At 53.7% G+C, this 15,365-nt stretch overlaps 1 protein-coding gene across 6 annotated transcripts in view; it reads right to left on the bottom strand.

Annotated features, from left to right (window-relative positions):
- LOC136563101 (protocadherin alpha-C1-like) overlaps positions 1–15,365 on the bottom strand; it is a 122,589-nt gene that overhangs the window by 86,174 nt on the left and 21,050 nt on the right. The window contains exon 1 of one of the 6 annotated variants that reach the window (XM_066560279.1): positions 9,918–14,586. The exons of 4 other annotated variants lie outside the window; for them this stretch is intronic. In XM_066560279.1, coding sequence (XP_066416376.1) covers positions 9,918–12,413 — 2,496 coding nt within the window. In that variant the 5' untranslated portion in view covers positions 12,414–14,586. Of the gene's footprint in view, positions 1–3,045; positions 5,578–9,917; positions 14,587–15,365 lie in introns of those variants that run through there. One more of the 6 variants, XM_066560280.1, reaches the window with a different exon arrangement.

Raw genomic sequence — 15,365 nt, 5'->3', positions numbered from 1 at the left:
TTCACTGCATAAAGCTACTTCTGATCTCCAGACTTCATCTTCTCTCATGCCTGAGGAGGCATAACTCAATTTTCTCATTTATGTTTTCTTCCGAAAGATACTTCAGCTGTTTCCTCTGCAGAAGAAGACTGTATCCTTGATCTTCCATCTATAGAAAGTACTCAGGTCTTCAGAAGACATAGATTCACATGTAATGTACTTAGTCTAGTCCAGGAACGCTAGAAACTAACAGAAATTGCTTACCTTTTCATGGCTTTGTGACAGGGATGTAGCTGAGCAATTCCACATTGTCTCCTTGGTTTTTCGTAAATAATACAGTAAATCCATCATATTACAAAGAGTACCTGTGTCTGTCCATAGCAGAATTGTTTTGCCTTCTGAAGTGTATTTCCAACCTAGTAAAGCATCAGCAAATACCAATTCCAGAGACTTTCAACTCCGTCAGCGACTCCCTAACTCTACGCTCTCAACATTCCAACACAGCAGAAATCCTCTCAGAACGGTGAAATAGCTCAGGGAACCTGAACTCTCTCATCTTTATGTATCAGTATTTTCTCTAAGTTTTATCCCCCAAGTGTAGTTGCACAATGAAGGTCAAGGTCTTGGTTATCATTTTTAGGCAGGTAGAAACTCACAATGCGGCAAAACCGTGTGCCTGATACTGATGGAGATGAGCTGCTGCAGGACACAGCAGAACCATTCAACCATGGCACAACTGGGGATGAGATAAAAGGGTTGCACCACTGCTCTGGCAAGGCACAGTTCATCTCATAACAGGTTCCCAGGCTCCCACCTCATCTACTGACATAAAGACATCAGAGTCTCTTCTCTACACAGCTACAGCACTTTCTGCTGCCCTGCCCTCTAGGCCAGGCAGTAACAGAAACCAGGGAATTTCACAGATTACTGAGTTGCTGGTCATACTACAGGAAGAATCAACGATGCATGCGCCCAAAGGTAAAAAGCAACAGCAAAAAAAGGAACATACAAAACGCTAAAGAAGTCCATGCAGGTCTGTCAAGAGATATTTTTAATGACACCTGCTGCTATTCTAACTGTTGTCTTGATTTATTTCTAGGTCTCCATTGTTAGGCCTGTGTTCAAGGATCACTGTTCAAAATTTCAGGGAAGCAGGTCTGAAAAAGCAAACAGGTTTTTTCCATCCTCTCAAATCCCTGCTGTATTGCCAACATTTCTCTATCCGTTTCTATGAAGGCAGAAACAAATGAAACCTGAAGCCTCACAGCTTTCTCTCAAAGTAAAATTGACCTTAAGAGACTACAAGACAGTGAAGCACAGTTCAATGAAAATATTATTGGGCAATGACACTACAGCATCAGTGCAGGAGGAGTAACTCTGGAGCTCAGAATTCTCCAGCACTTAGGCTTAACATTTTTTCCAGTGAAATCTTCTGTTCCAGTAGTTTGCCTTCTGATTATGGAGCATTGTGGAGCCACCCTTTACTTTTCAGCTGTATCTATTAAGCTGAATCAATATTATGATGTATATATTAAGGAGCACAGACTCTGAAATAAAAGAGCATTATTTGGCAGCATTGCTTTCACTCACAATTGCCAACACATCTCCTGATAAAGTCAAGCTAAATCACTCTCTGAAAATTGGGAGTTTCAAGCATCATCCATCTTCATATTCACATGATTATCATAAGGCAAGCACACAATGAGACAAAAAAATTCAGTTTATTTAAAAACCTATTCTCAGGGAAGGGAAAAACAAAATTAAATTAAGTAAACACAAATGAGATCATGTCAAAACACCACAACATCCTAGAAATACAATGCCTATGACTGATGACTACATAGGACTACCCAAGTCAGAAACCAAACTGAGGTGCTTCTACAAATACATTAATCATCAAAAACAAGTCCTCTACCAACATGTCTTGCTCAGTCTAGCACTACAGCTGCACATTTTGACATCTGCTTTGCTTTGTGTTCTTCTGCAATTAACTACCTTACATCAGAAAGTTCATTTCAATCATACTTCGAAGGGGGAAGTGTGAAATGTATCTGTCATTTTCACGTCCATAGTAATTCTGTAGTACTTCACAAATTAATATATACCATGCACGGTGAAGAGACAAGAACTTTAAATATAGATTTTTGTTTCAAAGGTGAAACAGATGAGGACAGACATTTGAGTAAGAAAAGACTGGAAACCAGCAATTCACAGCAGTTAAAAGCAAGAAATTCATTAGAACTGCCCCACCTGTAAGACAGGGAAATGTGGGCAAGTGAAGACACTCCACTCAAAATGAAAGACTGAAAGAGGCGCTCAAAATTGTGATTAACTCCACAGGTGGAAGAAAATCAGACCTGGTAAGACCAGCAAGATAAGGTTAACACTCCAGTCGGGCAGAAACCTTTATCAAGAATTAGTCTATTTAGTAACTCACGAGGGGATCTCAGAAAGTCATGAACAGTGATGTATCAAAGATTACAGGAGATATCACCCTATGAAGCAGAGTTCAAATACAGGTCTGCAAGAAATAACTGCAGAAAAAGTTGATGACTCTGAAGACCTTGGTAAGAAAATGGCAAAATATTTTTGATGCAGGGGACTACAAAGCAGAGGAGACAAGAAAAATATGTGGCTTCAAGAGAGATTATGACTGATTCTGAAACAGCTACTGAAGGTTCTAGAACTACAAAATAGAGAAGAAAGTGACATACAGGTGAACTCTATTCTCAATGATATCAAAAATGCAAGACTCACAAGGCACTGCAAGAAAAAAAAGTATTTCATTCAACTTGGCTCCGAGGTAAGCAAGATTTAAGTATTTTGCCAAGCTCCCCTCCTTAACAAGGTTAAAAGAAGAGAGAAGATCACATTGGCATAAAAAACCTGCCAAGATACAACACAATACAGGCACCGAAGAGGAGGGAAAATGCAACCAGCACCCAGAGGGTAAATGACCATGAAACATGGAGCGCCCCACGGCGCGAGTGAGGAGCCCGACTCCAGGCAGGAACTGCGCAGGGGGCGGGTGAGAGGGGACAGAGCGAGTAAGAGAGGAACACTGACCGTGTCGAGGAGAGCGGAGGGCTCCGGCTGCGTGTCCTTGGCCGCAGGGCCGGGCGGCGGCGGAGGGAAGTTGGGGCTGAAAACCATGAGGTCGCTCTTGGCAGCGCCGTCCGCCACGCACAGGCTGCGGCTGTGGCGCTGCGAGTAGGACCAGCTGCCCACTTCGCTGGCGCACACGAGCGTCGTGGGCCCGGGCCCCGAGAGCACGGCCGCCCGCGGCGCCCAGCGCGACGCCCCGTACAGCACCACGGCCAGCAGGAAGAGGCTGGACACGGCGCAGATGGCCACCACCAGCCACACGTTGGTGGCCGCGCTCGCCGCGCCGGGCCCCAGCTCCGCGCCCGCCGCCGAGCGCGACACCGCGGACGACGACGACGACGCCGCCGAGGATCCCGCGGCCAGCGCCGCCTCGGCGGCCTCGAGCAGCGACACGCTGAGCGTGGCCGTGGCCGAGCGCGCCGGCTCGCCGTGGTCGCGCACGACGATCAGCAGCCTCTGGCGAGGCCCGTCCGCCTCGTCCAGCGCCCGCGCCGTGCTCACCTCGCCGCTGTAGAGCCCCACGCGGAACGGGCCCTTGCCCCCTTGCGGCTCGCACAGCTCGTAGCGCAGCCACGCGTTGTAGCCCGAGTCGGCGTCCACGGCGCGGATCTTGGCCACCACCTGCCCCGCCGGCGCCCCCCACGCCGCCCACGCCCACAGCGTGCCCGACTCCGAGCCCGCCCCCGCCAGCGCCGCCTCCGCTGCCGAGCCCGCGGCCGGCAGCAGCGCCGGCGCGTTGTCGTTCTCGTCCAGCACGAACAGCTGCACCGTGGCGTTGCCGCTCAGCGCCGGCTCCCCCGCGTCCACCGCGCGCACCTCGAACTGCAGCACCTGCAGCTCCTCGTAGTCCAAGGGCTGCAGCGCCCACAGGCGCCCGCTCTCCGCGTCCACCGACACGTAGCTCGACGCCGGACGCCACCCCATGCCACCCGACGACGGCGACGACCCCGCCGCCCCGCCCACGCCCACGCCCAGGCCGCCGTCCCACACCGAGTAGCTGACGCGCCCGTTGGCCGCCTCGTCCGGGTCCCGCGCCCACAGCCGCGCCAGCTCCGCGCCCGCCGCGTTGTTCTCCCGCGCCAGCACCGTGTACACGGCCTGCGCGAACAAGGGCGCGTTGTCGTTCACGTCCGACACCGGCACCCGCAGCCCGCGCCTGGCGCGCAGCGCCGGCGCCCCGCCGTCCTCCGCACGCACCTCCACCTCGTACTCCGACACCCGCTCCCGGTCCAGCGCCTCGCGCAGCACCAGCGAGTACGAGCCCAAGAACGTCGCCTCCAGACCGAACGGCGACGCCGGCCACACCCAGCACCGCACGCGACCGTTCTCCCCCGAGTCCCGGTCCGACACGCTCAGCAGGGCCACCACCGTCCCCACCGACGCGTCCTCCGCCACCGGCACCGACAGCGACGTCACCCACACCTCCGGAGCGTTGTCGTTCACGTCCAGCACCTCCAGCACCACGCTGCAATGACCCGACAGCGGTGGTGTCCCTTTATCAGTCGCTTCGACTTGCAATTCATGTAAACGAACGTCTTCGAAGTCCAAAGTACCCTTCAGTCTGATCTCGCCCGTCTTTGTGTCAATAGTAAAGAGTTCTTTGTTACCAATAGGAGTCGAACCCAAGATGCTGTAAGAAAACTCCTTATTGCTTCCTTCGTCCGGATCCGTGGCATTCACACGTACTACGAGCGTCCCCTCTGTAGCGTTCTCCGGCAGCTGCACTTTATACACGGACTGGTTGAACTGGGGCGGATTGTCGTTCGCATCCAGAACCGAGATCACGAGTTCCATCGTGCCCGTCAGAGACGGCCGGCCCCCGTCACTCGCCGTCAGCACCAACCGGTGCACGGGAATCGTCTCGCGGTCTAAGGACTTTGCGAGTGCCAGAAACAGAGACTTTCTGTTTTCATCAGACGATTTCACATCGAGTGTAAAATATTCACTGGGGCTGAGTGTGTAGGAGAGCTGAGCGTTCGTCCCGACATCCGCATCCGACGCCCCCTCTAGTGGGAAACGAGACCCCAGCAGAGACGATTCCGCGATGCTGAGGTTTTTCCGGGCGGCGGGGAAGACGGGGGCATTGTCGTTGATGTCGGTGACCTCCAGCTGCACATGGAAGACGCGCAGCGGCCGCTCCAGCAGCACCTCCAGGCGCAGCGCGCACGGCGCGCTCTTGCCGCACAGCTCCTCCCGGTCGAGCCGCGAGCTCACCAGCAGCGCGCCGCTCGCCCCGCTCACCTCCACGCTCGCCCGCCGGCCCTGCGCCACCAGCCGCAGCCGCCGCGCCTCCGCCTCGCCCGCCTCCAGGCCCAGGTCCTGCGCCAGACGGCCCACCACCGTGCCGGCCTTGGCTTCCTCCGGCACCGAGTAGCGCACCTGCCCGCCCGACAGCGCCCAGGCCGCCTGCAGCACCAGCAGCCGCACCAGCGCCGCACAACAACGCTCGCCCATCCTTCCTGCCGCTCTGCCCGCCGCCAACGCCGCTCTGCCTGCCGGCCCCGGCCCGGGCCCCGCACGGCTCCCCGCCGCCGCCCGGACGCGCCGCCTCTGCTGCCCGGCCCAAGCCGCCCCCCCGCGCTCACAGCCGGGCTCTCCGCCGCACCGGGCCGGAGCCGCCCACACCGAGCCGTTCCTGAGCCTGCAGCGACACCGTGCGCTGCTCCGCCGCCTCACACGCTCCGCGACAGCGCCTGTGCCTCTGATCCGTCATGGCCATCTCCTCTGCTGTTTCTTCTTACCGTGCTCCTTTTATATTTTATCCTTTGGACTTTTTCCGCTGCTCTCTTCTTACCCCTTCTGCTATCTCGCCCGTCGCCTCCGGAGCCTGACTGCAGAAAAAGCAAGCTGGATCCACCAACTCGACTTACGTGGCATTAGCGTCGGACCGAGGAATATTCGCATGGAGGCGGGGGCTCTTGAGAACCAGCTCCACCCAGCGATTAGAGGTAAGGTCCTTTCGTACTGCTCATCTCCTTTGCTGTTGATTTCTTTTTCGTCTTTCTCATCTTCTATTCTTAATTACCTTCTTGTCTAATACCTTCATAGCATCTTCTCTCTTCCTCTTCTCTCACTCCTTTCATGTCTTCCTTACTTGCTCTTCTCCCTTTCTGTTTACAGTGACAGCATCTGGGACATACCAGTAAATTTGTCCGTCCATCCTTCCTTTCTTCCATTTTCCCATCTTCGTCTTCACTCTCCTTATGCACACACATACTCTCTTCTTCCTCATCTCCATTACCAAAGTATTTTTCCATTACTTCACTCTCCCCATGAAGCACAAACACACCATTGGTGACAATTCTCGTTCCTCTTGCTGACATCTTTCATCTTTCCACTCAAGGAGCAAAGTTCCTGCTCCCTTCAAGTCTGTGCCAGACTGCCAGCTTGCTCTTTCATCTCACCTTCTGGAAGGAAACCACACTCTTCAGGTTCCATCCTCTCAAGGGAGAGAATTCACAGCCCTCTCAAACACAGGCCCAATCCCTAGGTACTTTGACATTGCCGTAAATAGACTTGACTAAGCACAAACAACCCAGAGAATCTTCTTCTGGAACTCAAAGCCATCAAGGCCCAGCACACCAATCCATCCTGAATGCTGAACACCACAGCTTTTGACACTTTTCATATACTCTGATGAAGAGCTGTTCTTCAGGCCTCATTTGCCTCCTGCATGCTGAATGTAAATTTCTGGCTCCATATTTCAGGCAGGCCAGAACAGTCAGAAACACACAGCAAGAAGGTCCATCCCCAGGGGCAATTTCCCCATCAAATCCCACTGTGCAGTCAGATCCAAAGGGTAGAGGCAACAGAGTCATTTTATCTCTGTCATTTTCTCTGAGAAAACACTCCTGACTCCCAACACATCCACTCTGAGAAATGCGTTAGGGCGCCTCCTTCATCCATGATTGCTGTTATTTGTGTCTGGAGAAAGAAGTTAGGAATGGGAGGAGGCAGTGGTGCTCTGCTGATCCAGTAAAGGAATCAAAGAACATTTAAAACTTAAAGGCACCCATAAGGATCATCAAATCCAACTCCATATCCAGGCACATTCGGTCAATCCAAGGTACAAGTGAAATCAGACTCATCTTCTTTAGGCAGCAGGAACTTACCTGAAGCATCCTTGACTCCTTCTTCAGAAAATATTTACTGTCAAGAGAGGGAATTGGTTCTGAAGTATATTTTCTTTTAATGTTATCAGAGATTTCTGGAGAGGATGAATAAGGGGAAATGACCCACATTCTGCAAAAGCCTCTAAATCACTGAACAGAGCACAACCCTCCTTCATGTACTTTTAGCACATGCTAAAATATATGATCCTGCAAATCTAAGGACATTCTCCCAACCTCAACCTCAGCTTAGAAGACTGGAAAATCCATCTCTCATACCCATGGTCAACTACTGGGAACTCTGCTACCTGACAGCTGCCAAAATTCAGCAGTCTGCATTTCATCCACTCTTAACAACACATGGCCAATGCAAAAGAAGAAAAATTTCTAAAAGATGGAATGTTTTGGAAAAAGGAGAGAAGAAAACTAAAATGTCCCATTCCACCATATCAAAATGCCAGGTCTGTAAACTTCTTGGTTATTCACAGAAGTTTTTCCTCTCCCTATCAAGACAAGAGCAGAGATATAAACCAGGAGAGCTTCAGAGAAGACTGACCAAGCAAGACTGATAATTGGAAACGCTGCTGTTTCACCAACACCATATGTTCAAAAGCAAGGGATCTAAGTCGTGTATGGAAGATGTCTTCACATCTGCCAGGAAGAACACAGAGAATACCAAGGATACACAGGACTTCAGGAGCACCTGAGAGGATCCCAGGAGAGCAACCCTGGGTGACAGGTGTCTTCACAAGGTTTTCCAGTGGAATCCTCTAGCCCAAGCTCTGGGAAATGAATCTCCAGCTAAGCAGCTGGAGCTTTTCTTCCCCTCTGATAGGGCTTGTGCTCCACAGCATCTCCATTTCCTCAGTAATAAACTTCTCCACTCAAAGTCACTCTGCCCATAAGAGAGGGTCCAAGCAGTACTCCCTGCCACTCAAATTACAGCTGTAGCAGCCAAACTGCCCCACCAAAAAACGTTGAACCAGCAATAAAACCCACTCTGAGCATGATCCAGGCCTTTGTACATCCCCACCTTCCCTCACAATTGGCAAAAAGAACTTATGAAGAGATGCAATTTAACCTAAACGTGCTGACATTTTTCAGCAATCTTAGATGGAAACACCACAAAGCCACACACTAGAGATGTTTAAAATTCTGTGATCAGAGTGACAGTTCTGATCCGGGCCCAGATGTATGTTTATTTTGAGAGAACCACCCCAAATGCTGAAGCACAAGCACAGTCAAACTGTGGGGGAGAATTTCTACAATAACATCAGGGCTGGGCTGCTCGGCAGGGTTTAGTGTGGCCATGCTGGTGTCAGGGTTAAGCATGACCAAGGAACACCCATTTCTACTGAGGCTGACCCTGCAAGTGCTCAGGTAGGAGATATGAGGCACACACAGATTATACCCTCTTCCTCATCACATCCTCTTGCAAATCCCACTGGACAAGCAGCAAGGAACCATCCTGGCAAAATCAACAGCTGAGGAAGCTGCTTTAGATGTGGACTCCTACACAAGGACTCCAACAAGCTCCAGTCCTACCCTCACACAATGACTTCCTCCAAAGAGGGAAGTGCCTCATTAAACAATCTTCATCATTGCATTTCCTCTTACCAACACACTCCATACAGTAATGATGTATCCGCACAAACCTCTTTCAGTTCTGGGAGAACTTCATCACCTCAAAGGACTTGGTGGCCATTTCAATACCACACAGCATCTCAGGGTCCACAAGGCCTCCAGCTCCAGAACCACAGAGTCTTGCAAAGGATCCCAGGCAGGAGCACTCTGTGCCCATCCTGCCTCACAGTTTTCTCAGGGTATCCTTCATTCATCACTCTGGGACACGAGTTCTCAAGACAACCACATCATGACTCATTCTTATCTTAACACATGGCCCATGCCCTTCTCAATGAATTCCACCTTCCTCAGGCAGCTCTTCTGCTCAAGGTCACATCAATACAAACCTGGACCTAACCCTGCCACGGCCACACTCTCTTTAGTAAACATGCTACAGTTTCCTTCCCTTACAGAAAGGAAAAAATAATACAATGGAAAAGGTGATAGTAAAGTCACTGCTGCCTTTCCTACTTTCTTAATGAGCCTGATGGTGGAACCTAAATGCAGAATTGTTGTTTCCACAGGGAGTCAAATAGTTGAAATCCCAAGTGTAATTGTGTGTCACATCTCAGGCAAGGAAAATAAAAGAGGACAGTTTTCAATAACAATCCTGACCTAATACCAATATAGTCAGAAGTCAGCAAAGGCATTAAGTCAAAACAACGTGACTGGGGGACTGTCACCACCAAGGCTCGTCTTGAATTCCTGCACCAAGCTGGCATTGAAACCCTTCATGCAAAAACGTAACAAAGTTGCCTGCAAAGCTGGCACCCGGGGTACCTCTCACAGCAACAGGCAGTGATTTCATTCCTGAGTAAAACTCCTGCCCAGCACAGCGAGACTCACCTGCGGATGGTAATTGCTCTGGGGTGCCATAAAAACTTAATTCTGCTTCCACGAACCAAGAACTTGCAAAACCAGGCAAGGAAAGGCCGACGATGGAAATGGCCCTCTAACATCCTTAAACACCCACTGCCCTCAGGCTGCGGGGGCGCGACCTCCCTAGAAGCAAGAACGACCCAGGGGGCGGGAGAGATTGGGTGGAGGGGAAAAGAGGCGGAGAAGATAAGAGCGAGATGCGAACAAGGCAGTGCCACTGACCGTGCCGAGGAGAGCGGAGGGCTCCGGCTGCGTGTCCTTGGCTGCAGGGCCGGGCGGCGGCGGAGGGAAGTTGGGGCTGAAAACCATGAGGTCGCTCTTGGCAGCGCCGTCCGCCACGCACAGGCTGCGGCTGTGGCGCTGCGAGTAGGACCAGCTGCCCACTTCGCTGGCGCACACGAGCGTCGTGGGCCCGGGCCCCGAGAGCACGGCCGCCCGCGGCGCCCAGCGCGACGCCCCGTACAGCACCACGGCCAGCAGGAAGAGGCTGGACACGGCGCAGATGGCCACCACCAGCCACACGTTGGTGGCCGCGCTCGCCGCGCCGGGCCCCAGCTCCGCGCCCGCCGCCGAGCGCGACACCGCGGACGACGACGACGACGACGCCGCCGAGGATCCCGCGGCCAGCGCCGCCTCGGCGGCCTCGAGCAGCGACACGCTGAGCGTGGCCGTGGCCGAGCGCGCCGGCTCGCCGTGGTCGCGCACGACGATCAGCAGCCTCTGGCGAGGCCCGTCCGCCTCGTCCAGCGCCCGCGCCGTGCTCACCTCGCCGCTGTAGAGCCCCACGCGGAACGGGCCCTTGCCCCCTTGCGGCTCGCACAGCTCGTAGCGCAGCCACGCGTTGTAGCCCGAGTCGGCGTCCACGGCGCGGATCTTGGCCACCACCTGCCCCGCCGGCGCCCCCCACGCCGCCCACGCCCACAGCGTGCCCGACTCCGAGCCCGCCCCCGCCAGCGCCGCCTCCGCTGCCGAGCCCGCGGCCGGCAGCAGCGCCGGCGCGTTGTCGTTCTCGTCCAGCACGAACAGCTGCACCGTGGCGTTGCCGCTCAGCGCCGGCTCCCCCGCGTCCACCGCGCGCACCTCGAACTGCAGCACCTGCAGCTCCTCGTAGTCCAAGGGCTGCAGCGCCCACAGGCGCCCGCTCTCCGCGTCCACCGACACGTAGCTCGACGCCGGACGCCACCCCATGCCACCCGACGACGACGACGACCCCGCCGCCCCGCCCACGCCCACGCCCAGGCCGCCGTCCCACACCGAGTAGCTGACGCGCCCGTTGGCCGCCTCGTCCGGGTCCCGCGCCCACAGCCGCGCCAGCTCCGCGCCCGCCGCGTTGTTCTCCCGCGCCAGCACCGTGTACACGGCCTGCGCGAACAAGGGCGCGTTGTCGTTCACGTCCGACACCGGCACCCGCAGCCCGCGCCTGGCGCGCAGCGCCGGCGCCCCGCCGTCCTCCGCACGCACCTCCACCTCGTACTCCGACACCCGCTCCCGGTCCAGCGCCTCGCGCAGCACCAGCGAGTACGAGCCCAAGAACGTCGCCTCCAGACCGAACGGCGACGCCGGCCACACCCAGCACCGCACGCGACCGTTCTCCCCCGAGTCCCGGTCCGACACGCTCAGCAGGGCCACCACCGTCCCCACCGACGCGTCCTCCGCCACCGGCACCGACAGCGACGTCACCCACACCTCCGGCGCGTTGTCGTTCACGTCCACCACCTCCAGCTCCACGCTGCAGTGACCCGACAGCGGTGGTGTCCCTTTATCAGTCGCTTCGACTTGCAATTCATGTAAACGAACGTCTTCGAAGTCCAAAGTACCCTTCAGTCTGATCTCGCCCGTCTTGGTGTCAATAGTAAAGAGTTCTTTGTTACCAATAGGAGTCGAACTCACGATGCTGTAAGAAAACTCCTTATTGCTTCCTTCGTCCGGATCCGTGGCATTCACACGTACTACGAGCGTCCCCTCCGTAGCGTTCTCCGGCAGCTGCACTTTATACACAGACTGGTTGAACTGCGGCGCGTTGTCGTTCGCGTCCAGCACCGAGATCACCAGCTCCATGGTGCCCGTCAGAGACGGCCGGCCCCCGTCAGTCGCCGTCAGCACCAACCGGTGCACGGGAATCGTCTCACGGTCTAAAGATTTTGCGAGTACCAGAAACAGAGACTTTCTGTTTTCATCAGACGATTTCACATCGAGTGTAAAATATTCACTGGGGCTGAGTATGTAGGTGAGCTGCGCGTTCGCTCCGATATCCGCATCCGACGCGCCCTCCAGCGGGAAACGAGACCCCGGCACAGACAGTTCCGCGATGCTGAGGTTTCTGCGGGCGGCGGGGAATACGGGGGCATTGTCGTTGATGTCGGTGACCTCCAGCTGCACATGGAAGACGCGCAGCGGCCGCTCCAGCAGCACCTCCAGGCGCAGTGCGCACGGCGCGCTCTTGCCGCACAGCTCCTCCCGGTCGAGCCGCGAGCTCACCAGCAGCGCGCCGCTCGCCCCGCTCACCTCCACGCTCGCCCGCCGGCCCTGCGCCACCAGCCGCAGCCGCCGCGCCTCCGCCTCGCCCGCCTCCAGGCCCAGGTCCTGCGCCAGACGGCCCACCACCGTGCCGGCCTTGGCTTCCTCCGGCACCGAGTAGCGCACCTGCCCGCCCGACAGCGCCCAGGCCGCCTGCAGCACCAGCAGCCGCACCAGCGCCGCACAACAACGCTCGCCCATCCTTCCTGCCGCTCTGCCCGCCGCCAACGCCGCTCTGCCCGCCGGCCCCGGCCCGGGCCCCGCACGGCTCCCCGCCGCCGCCCGGACGCGCCGCCTCTGCTGCCCGGCCCAAGCCGCCCCCCCGCGCTCACAGCCGGGCTCTCCGCCGCACCGGGCCGGAGCCGCCCACACCGAGCCGTTCCTGAGCCTGCAGCGACACCGTGCGCTGCTCCGCCGCCTCACACGCTCCGTGACAGCGCCTGTGCCTCCGCTCCGTCATGGCCACCTCCTCTGCTGTTTCTTCTTACCGTGCTCCATTTATATTTTAGCCTTTGGACTTTTACCGCTGCTCTCTTCTTACCCCTTCTGCTATCTCGCCCGTCGCCTCCGGAGCCTGACTGCAGAAAAAGCAAGCTGGATCCACCAACTCGACTTACGTGGCATTAGCGTCGGACCGCGGAATATTCGCATGGAGGCGGGGGCTCTTGAGAACCAGCTCCACCCAGCGATTAGAGGTAAGGGCGTTTCCTACTGCTCATCTCCTTCGCTTTTGATTTCTTTTTCGTCTTTCTCTTCTTCCATTCTTAATTACCTTCTTGTCTAATACCTTCATAGCATCTTCTCTCTTCCTCTTCTCTCCATTTGTCTTCCTTTCTTGCTCTTCTCCTTTTCTGTTTACAGTGACAGCATTTGGGACATACCAGTAAATTTGTCCGTCCATCCTTCCTTTCTTCCATTTTCCCATCTTCCTCTTCCTCTTGCCTCTCCTTATGCACAGCACATACTCTCTTCTTCCTCATCTCCATTACCAAAGTATTTTTCCATTACTTCACTCTCCCCATAAAGCACAAACACACCATTGGTGACAGTTCTCGTTCCTCTCGTTGGGAGGAACGAGAATTCCTCTTGTTCCTCCTCTCATCTTTCATCTTTCCACTCAAGGAGCAAATTTCCTGCTCCCTTCAAGTCTGTGCCAGACTGACAGCTTGCTTTTTCACCTCACCTTCTGGAAGGAAACCACACTCTTCAGGTTCCATCCTCTCAAGGGAGAGAATTCACAGCCCTCTCAAACACAGGCCAAATCCCTAGGTACTTTGACATTGCTGTAAACAGACTTGACTAAGCACAAACAACCCAGTGAATCTTCTTCTGGAACTCAAAGCCATCAAGGCCCAGCACACCAATCCATCCTGAATGCTGAACACCACAGCTTCTGACAATTTTCATTTACTCTGATGAAGAGCTGTTCTTCAGTCCTCATTTGCCTCCTGCATGCTGAATGTAAATTTCTGGCTTCATAATTCAGGCAGGCCAGAACAGTCAGAAACACACAGAAAGAAATGTCCAACCCCAGGGGGAAATTCCCTGCAAAATGTCTCTGTGCAGCCTGATCCAACAGGTAAAGGCAACAGAGCCATTTTATCTCTGTCATTTTCTCTGAGAACACGTTTCCAACTCCCAACACATCCACTCTGAGAAATGTGTTAGGGCCCCTACTTCTTCTGTGCTTGCTGTTATTTGCTCATACTGTGTCTGGAGAAAGAAGTTAGGAATGGGAGGAGGCAGTGGTGCTCTGCTGATCCAGTAAAGGAATCAAAGAACATTTCACACTTGAAGGCACCCATAAGCATCATCAAATCCAGCTCCAAATCCAGGCACATTCGGTCAATCCAAAACGAAGATACCGTGACTAAACACATATATGAAGGTACAACTGTATTCCAGACTCATCTTCTTTAGGCAGCAGGAACTTACCTGAAGCATCCTTGACTCCTTCTTCAGAAAATATTTACTGTCAAGAGAGGGAATTGATTCTGAAGCATATTTCCTTTTAATGTTGTCAGAGATTTCTGGGGAAGATGAATAGGAGAAAATGACCCACATTCTGCAAAACCCTTTAAATCTGTGTGAACAGAGCACAACACTCCTTCATGTACTTTTTGCACATGCTAAGTAGAAGAGATCCTGCAAATCTAAGGACATTCTCCCAACCTCAACCTCAGCTTAGAAGACTGGAAAATCCATCTCTCATACCCATGGTCAACTACTGGGAAGTCTGCTACCTGACAGCTGCCAAAATTCAGCAGTCTGCATTTCATCCACTCTTAACAACACATGGCCAATGCAAAAGAAGAAAAAAATTTAAAAGATGGAATGTTTTGGCAAAATGAGAGAAGAAAATTAAAAGGTTCCATTCCACCATATCAAAATGCCAGGTCTGTAAACTTCTTGGTTATGCACAGAAGTTTTTCCACTCCCTATCAATACAAGAGCAGAGATATAAACCAGGAGAGCTTCAGAGAAGACTGACCAAGCAAGACTGATAATTGGAAACGCTGCTGTTTCACCAACACCATATGTTCAAATGCAAGGGATCTAAGTTGTGTATGGAAGATGTCTTCACATCTGCCAGGAAGAGCACAGAGAATACCAAGGATACACAGGACTTCAGAAGCACCTGAGAGGATCCCAGGGGAGCAACCCTGGGTGACAGGTGTCTTCACAAGGTTTTCCAGTGGAATCCTCTATCCCAAGCTCTGGAAAATGAATCTCCAGCTAAGCAGCTGGAGCTTTTCTTCCCAAGTGATAGGGCTTATGCTCCACAGCATCTCCATTTCCTCAGTAATAAACTTCTCCACTCAAAGTCATGACAGAGGGCCCAAGCAGCACTCCCTGCCACTCGGAGGATTACAGCTGTAGCAGCCAAACTGCCCCACCAAAACAGGTTGCACCAGCAATAAAAACCATTCTGAGCATGATCCAGGCCTTTGTACAACCCCACCTTCCCTCACAATTGGCACAAAGACCTTAGGAAGAGATGCAATTTACCCTAAACGTGCTGAGCTTTTTCAGCAATCTTAGATGGAAACACCACAAAGCCACACACTAGAGATGTTTAAAATTCTGTGATCAGAGTGACAGCTCTGATCCAGGCCCAGATGTATGTTTATTTTGAGAGAACCACAACAAATC

The sequence above is a fragment of the Molothrus aeneus genome, chromosome 15 (genome assembly GCF_037042795.1).
Source record: "Molothrus aeneus isolate 106 chromosome 15, BPBGC_Maene_1.0, whole genome shotgun sequence".
In the NCBI taxonomy this organism is placed as follows: Eukaryota; Metazoa; Chordata; class Aves; order Passeriformes; family Icteridae; genus Molothrus; species Molothrus aeneus.
The sequence above is the reverse complement of the archived record's forward strand: the minus strand, read 5'-3'. Positions and strand labels throughout refer to the sequence as shown.